We start from the raw sequence: 7,092 nt of genomic DNA on the forward strand, positions 1-7,092 counted from the left end.
CCCCGGCCGGAAGCCCGCCGGGGCCCTCCCCCCCTGCCCGCGGCGCCCTCCCGGTTTTCGGCAGTTCCTCGGTGGAGCCCGCCCGCCGGCGCTGGCCCTGCTGAAAGGCGGCAGAGCAGGTTGTCCTGAGCAATGCTCGCTGATGGAAGACAAGCGGCTCGGCGTAGCGGGCTCGGTGTATAGAGCTCGTCGTGGTCCTCTCTCTTTCTGCACATTCCTGCGCCCCTTCTCCCCGCTGCCGCCTGTCCTCTCCAAAAGCCTGTGGAGCTCTTTATGCTCCCTCTCCCTCGCCTTCCTCGGGGCTGGATCGTTACCGCCTGTCCCCATCCTGACTGAGCACAAAAGCGCTGCTTGGAGCTGCAGGCAGCTGAACCAGGGCGGAAAATTTGGTCGGACGAAAACAGAAAACCACAATTTTCCAGCGGGCACAGACCGCCCGCTCCTGCCTCTGCCTTTGATCAGATTGCTTGTTGATCAAACTCAGAGAAATGCAGCAGACTTCGGCTTTATCCCTCGATCTATAAAAAACGTGACGTCGGTTAATGCAAAGATTATTCTTACATGTATCGAGCTGAGATTTCTTCCCAAATAGGGATGATTTACATACATTTGTAAGGAAACCCGTTATATGACAGCAAAGAAAAAGATTGTGAAACCGGAGAGGTTGACACAGCAGCTTTCCAAGTAGAACTTCAAGGTGCTGTCTTTGCTTGTCCTCCCAATTGTGCTCAGCAATATGCATGCACCGCAGTGCCATCTGCTCAGGGCCAGCAGCAAAACAAAAGTTTCACGCGGCAGCGCAAACATCCGCGGCGGCTTCCGCAGCTCGACAAGAGCCGCGGACAACGTTTGTTCCTTCTCAGGCGGGAGATGTTAGATTGGGAGATGTTGAAAAGTACAGTGAGAGCTTAATAAACCTCGAAGGGAATTATCCAAGTCCTGGCTCATTGCTCTCTGCTTCACGGACACACTACTAAGACCGAGAATAGCTCTGTTTTCGTGCTAAAAGTTGTCATTATCAGCTAGTTCCACTATAAATAAGTGCGATTTGATCAGTGAGCTAGAGCACAAGCCTCTGCTGCAGGGTCAGTGCTGGTTTTCGGGTGTATTAATTCAAACAGCACAGTGTGATTAACCCATACAGTCGAGGGAATCGTGCCGAGATAGACACAACTTCGGATGGAGAACTGTCCTTACATTAAAACGTGTTTGGTTCCACTGAGGCTTTAAAAAGTAACCCAGAGCAGCACAGGCGGAACCTGGCACTCGCCATCACAAAAATCCTGGTTTTCCCTTCCCAGTCGGGGCAGTTAAACGTTGGTTTAAGTCTGAGTAAAAAAGTAAAAACCTGTGCCTGACTGGGATGTGAGAATGCACCATTTGCTTGTTTTAAAGAATAATTCGGGGTTAAATAAAGAACAGCAAATGCTTTTGAGGCAGGCATAAAACAAAACAAATCACAGCGAGTTCTAGGCGGTTTTTTTTCTGTTATTTTAGTACTCAAGTCTTTTGTACACCCAGAAAGACTTCCAATGAGAACAAGATGTTTGTCCTTTAACACCACATTATCAACAAAGGTCATCTGCTATTTTTCAATGAATTATCCCTTTTATTTATTTCTTTGATCAGCTATAAATGAAAGTTATTCGTGTATATAAAACTGAAGTTTTTACTGTTGAAATTGAACTGTACATGTTTACTACAGGAAAAAAAATATCAACTCTTGTTTAACAAGACATTATACATCAATAAGCAATAACCTTGTGGAGGATTTGCAATCACCTGGTCTATAAAAACAAGCAGGACAAATAACAGCAATTTATATGCAAAAGTAATGATTTAATGACTATAAGCAAGACAAAGCAATAGAATTGTGCTTCTTTTGCAGACTGGAGACAATGAAATGTTTAACTACAATTTTCCCGTACAAACATGAAACAATATCCATATAGAATAAACACCCTCACAAATGTATAACTGATGGGTGATGAACACACACGAAGTTCGACCAAAGCAAAGCACAAACTTAAAAGTGTTCTGGGCTGTTCATATTTTATGGTGGAAAAGTTTCTTCTACTGAAAAAATAATACCCTTAGAAGCCTCTAATAAAATGCACCTATTTGCAGGCCATTAAAGAGGAGGCATTCTCCACAATTTATTGGAAATATTAAAGTACCTGTTAAATTTTAATGAGGTTAGTACTGTACCATATACATATATATTAAAACAAATTTAGATAAAATGCCTTCATCCAGCAACTTGCTGGTTCCTTAAAATTTATACCAAATAGTTTATGGCTTCTATAATGATCCCATGTGCTTTTAGAAACACACTCCCACCACACCAAATAATAAAAAGGTAATCAAACAGGTCAAAGACTTCCATATCCCTTAACTTTTTTTTTTTCCTTCTTCACTACATCACTTCAACATTTGGTAAAGTAAAAATATATCACTTGGAAAAAAAGACAAAAACAGTAAAATCCTCTTAAGATTGCCAATTGCCTCCAGGTTATCAGAGACTTGGATGTGCTTTCCCAATACTGTAGCTCTCACACACAAAGTGTTTCTTGCAGTACGAGCAAAGCTCAAACAGGCGGCATCTGCAAGGGTCGAACCACTTTAGAAATTTAACAACCATATCATGAGTGCATGAAACACAATATTTTCTTTATAGTATTTATAAATATATCATACAATACTGTTTCCTGTTATGTCATATACCAATATGGCATTGTACAATAAGCATAATGCCATCTGATTCTTACAAAAGCGAATCATTTAAACAAGTCAGTAAATAAAACGGTAATACCCGCTTTTAGGCATACAGATTGTAAAACTGAAGTTTTCTTTTGATCAGTTCCGCACAGCAACAGAGAAGTAAAAGATGCAACATAAGAATCAAAATGGCTAATACGCAAAAAATTGTTATTCACAGTGACATGGCTACATATATGCATTATTCTATGCATATTCTTTCCGTTTTGTTGGATTTCAAGATGAAAAAGCACTTGCTTTCTACAGGTTCACAAAACAGCATAAGAACAATAACAATCAAAGAGAACGCAATGAGGAGTTAGTCTGGATTAACAAACTACTTCCTGGGATTTGTATCCACGTCTGGAGATTCCCGAGTCCAGATGATGAGGATGGAAACAACTCCGCATCACTTGGAACAGGTGAAGGTGTAACTTGTTTGCTTCCTAGTCCTCTGAAAACAATTTACATTTCAATCTTGCGTTTCCATTAACGTCCATCCTGAATGTCACCTAGTCCGCCAAGTTCAATGTCACTACAAAAGAAAGCAATTTGGACGATAGTCACATGGATTAGCATCTATAAAGCTGTAATGGCATGGAGAGATCTATATAAAGGAGGGGTGGGAGCGGTAGCCTGCTTGGCACATCAACCAGATGAAGTGGCTGAGGAGCCATTTATCGACGTTTTCCGTGCTCTGTTGGTAAAAGAGGACTGATGGTTGCTGCTGGGGCTGCTGCTGGTGCCGTTCATCGTGCTGGAGATGTGGGGGAACTGGGGGTGAGGAGACTGGACTGGCGTGCTGGGGCTGGGCAAACAGGAGGAGGTGGAGGGGATGCCTCCTGCCGGGCTGCTCGCCTTGTCGCTCCCAGAGTCACTTTCCAGCTCCCCGCTATTGTTTAAGCCTTCCCTCTGGTGACTGATCTTCATCCTCTTGCAAGTAGGTCGGACCCTGTACTTCAGGGGGAGAGGCCCGTTCTGCAAGGCAAAAGGGGAGACCCTGGTAAGCAACCTCCCCAGGCCATGACCTACACCCCCCAGGGGGAGGCACCCTGGCCATACGCACCCGCCTCCAGGTATAGATGTAGGCAATGTCCATTAGGGTGTAGTAGTCCTTCAGAGGCTCCTCCTCATACATCACATCGATCTGTTCAATACAGGAAGACTTGCATTAGGGAGCATCCAGGCATTTGCCCCTAAGTGTATGTTTGCTCCAAGGTGAAAGTAACCCCACTGCCATATATATCAGAATATTGAAAAAATGCTGTAACAAAAGCAGCAGGAAGCAGGGAATTTTCATATCTATTCAACATGTTTTAAATACCTTAAGGAGCAATTTCTTGACACCTCAACATCTACAGCTTTAAAATACTACAGAGCGTCACCAAACTCTCTGGAAAGATATTTTGAAAATAATGTTCAGAACCCTATCAACATACTGTAGACACCAGAAATACTTGTCAGTTAGCACTTGCTAGAACTGGCTGCAATGAGAAAATGAGTGATAACCAGCATTAGCAGGGTTAGAATAGCAAGACTGATTTAAAAAAAAAAAAAAAATCATTATTTCCCCATAGGTACCTGGAAAGTGTTTGGTATATCCATTTTACTCCGCAGGAACTTTCTTAGATGCATCACTGTCATTGCTGCTGGGCAGCGCAAGTATCTTTTGTCATTCACCTGATGACATAATAAAGAAAATCAGTCTACTGAGAACAAGCAATCACTCCCACCATAACATTTCACGGGTTTTTTGTTTGGGTTTTTTTTTAAGCATTTTATTAATTATAACAATTACTGCTGCCTTATAAGGAACAACAGAAATAAGTGGTACATCACAGATCCAGAATAAGTAATTAAAATGCAACTAAAATTATTTTATCTCACGGTAAATATTTTTAGAATATTACATCTTGATTTTTAAAAAGTAATTAATAATTTATTGCAAAATCTGACAAAAATTTAGGTTTCACATTAAAAGTAACACTGCAAGTATTTTTTATTTTTAAAAGTTGTTTACATATACAGCTGTATGAAGATGTTTGACCTCTTCCATACTTAGTGCCATAACAGAAGGTGTGCTTCTTTTGCTCTAGATACATATACCCATGTATTTTTTTTGTGTGTGTTACGTTTCCTCTAGAGTAAGGAAAAGTTATTTACCTCTTCCTTTGATTTGTCTTTCTCCTTATGTCCTTTTCGTTCCAGTCTGTGAGAAGAAATGAAACAGTTACAACAAATAATAAATATAGCCGCTATCAGTCAGGTAAACATAAAATATTGCCATTCTGGAACTTGCCTATTCTGGTCAAAGAATTCAATGGATAAGCTTATTATCTCGTCGTCTGTTATAATTCTTTTGTCTTCGTCAGCCACTTCTCCCCTGTCTTCATTAGAGCCATTGGCAGCTGCGCAGAAATTTCCACAGTAATTTACATTTTGAAATTCAAATCAGGAAGAATGGCAATTCTCAATAACAAGAAAAAAAATTTCCATAGCAAGATTATGAATTAAAGCTTCATAACTGTTAAAACAATAAACTTTTATTATGCAGAATTTACTCCTTAAAATTCTGTCATGGTAATACATAATTTCTAAGTTAAAAAGGAAACAGTAAAGCATCTAGGTCAATGGTACTTTTATTAAAGTTGTGAACAAGAAGCTTTTACCATCAGCCGAAGGATGAGCAGCATAAAAATCCCTTCTTCTTTTCATTTCATCTAGACAGAAAAGCATATATTTTAATATATACTCTAACTCTTGGTATTGATATGGGATAGCAATTCCAGTTTTGTTTTTCTACTCTTCAGAGAAAAAAAACCAAAACAAACCAAAAAACCAAAACAAACCAAATTTAACTACTTACTTTTGAAAAGGCCTGGTACTAGCTTGTATACAATATCTTGGAGAGTTTTATCTGATCTGGAAAAAAACAACCCCAAAACATAAAATTAAAGCAGATGAAGAGATATTTTAATCCAAGTGTCAGCTCCACGTTTATAATTTTTCACAACAATGAGGCACTTCTACAAAGTGGGAGGCTAGTCATAAAAAGTTACCTTACAATACAGAACCTTGTAATCCAACTAACACTGCTTTAAATACTGCTATAAACCAAAATTCATCTGTGAATTATATATATTTATCTGAAAAAGAATTCTTTTGGACTGAAGGGAGGCCTTAAAAACTACATGTCCTCCCTAAAAAATCAAGGGAGCAAAGAGTAACCCTGGCAAGAAAAATATTTCTGAAAAGAATGAAAATTTCATTCTGAAAGCATGCTGTAAAGACTTTTTCCCTTTTAGCCTGAAAAGTTTCAGCAAGAGTTTTCATGACTGGGAGACACAGAAAGGGGAGGTAAAAACTGTCGGGAAGGTAATCATGAGAATGGGGGACAGGGAAAAGCCATTGCTTCAGTGGTTGTCACATGCTAAAAAAGACCAACAAAAACTTTCTGTCTCATCTCCAGAGAAATCTTTAATTTAAATCAATGACAAAACTCCAAAGAGAGGGCATACACACGAGTTAGCTTGTAAATTGACAAGTCCTTTCAGATTTAAATCGCAGAAGAGATAACATCAACACGACTACTGCTGGTCTCCTCATAGGAAGTAAAGTAAGAGATGGAGGGGTGAGCATTGCGTATTTCTCCTACCTTATATTCAAAAGCGGTCGAGTTTTGTGAACTTGGACATCACAGATAGGACAATACTTGCTGGTCTCCAAGTAACGCACGATACAGGTCTTACAGACTGTAAGTAAAACACGAAAGCCTTTTAGTGATGGTCAGATATGCACAGATAGAGGTGCGATTTTCCAAACTATGCAAGCTAGAGCAAATCGTCCATTCTCAGCATCGTGCTGCTTAAGCTAAACAAATACCCAAATAAGCTGCAATTACCATGAAAAGGAGAGGCATAGAGTACATATATTATTACTTTAACAAAGACCGTAGAGCTGTCGTCAGAAAAACTGTGCCTCGGCCGGGCCACCGATTTCCCAACCGGTCGGGGAGGCGGAGAGGCAGCGGTGCCCAGCACCTCGGGGGATTGGGGCTTGGATTTTCTTTTTTTTTCCTGTGTTCCCGGGATGCCGGGAAAGGTGGGAAGCGGCGGAGGAACAACGCGGAGCGCCCGATCGTACTTACAGGAGTGGAGGCACTCTATGATGGTTGTCGCATCAATGAAATACCCGCCGCACAGCACGCACATGAGATGGGGGTTTAGCTCGGTTATTTTGATTCTGGTTGTTCGGTGCATTTTGGCGTGGCGAGGGGCGGCTCTGAAAGACACACACACACACAACCGATCAGCGGGGACGAGCGCGGCGGCGTCC

The 7,092-nt window shown here is 41.0% G+C and overlaps 1 protein-coding gene across 1 annotated transcript; it reads right to left on the minus strand.

Annotated features, from left to right (window-relative positions):
- Window positions 1–2,928: 2,928 nt before the first annotated feature.
- On the minus strand, window positions 2,929–7,016 carry BMI1 (BMI1 proto-oncogene, polycomb ring finger). Its single transcript, XM_010192547.1, has 9 exons — window positions 6,905–7,016; window positions 6,413–6,509; window positions 5,624–5,679; window positions 5,427–5,477; window positions 5,057–5,165; window positions 4,921–4,966; window positions 4,339–4,437; window positions 3,824–3,904; window positions 2,929–3,735 (listed from the first exon to the last, which is right to left on the minus strand). Exons 1-9 carry the CDS (start codon window positions 7,014–7,016, stop codon window positions 3,406–3,408), a joined length of 981 nt encoding a protein of 326 aa, XP_010190849.1. The 3' UTR covers window positions 2,929–3,405.
- Window positions 7,017–7,092: the final 76 nt, after the last annotated feature.

This window comes from Mesitornis unicolor, unplaced genomic scaffold (assembly GCF_000695765.1).
Source record: "Mesitornis unicolor isolate BGI_N332 unplaced genomic scaffold, ASM69576v1 scaffold35979, whole genome shotgun sequence".
Classification (NCBI taxonomy): domain Eukaryota; kingdom Metazoa; phylum Chordata; class Aves; order Mesitornithiformes; family Mesitornithidae; genus Mesitornis; species Mesitornis unicolor.

Bases quoted from the DNA above. Each gene is read 5' to 3' on its own strand.
- BMI1 (XM_010192547.1), bottom strand. From the start codon at position 7,016: ATGCACCGAACAACCAGAATCAAAATAACCGAGCTAAACCCCCATCTC. The intron at 5,478-5,623 runs GTAAGTAGTTAA...TTTTCTGTCTAG, and splicing joins AGTACCAGGCCTTTTCAAAA to ATGAAATGAAAAGAAGAAGG. The intron at 3,905-4,338 runs GTACCTATGGGG...TGTATTGAACAG, and splicing joins ATATACCAAACACTTTCCAG to ATCGATGTGATGTATGAGGA.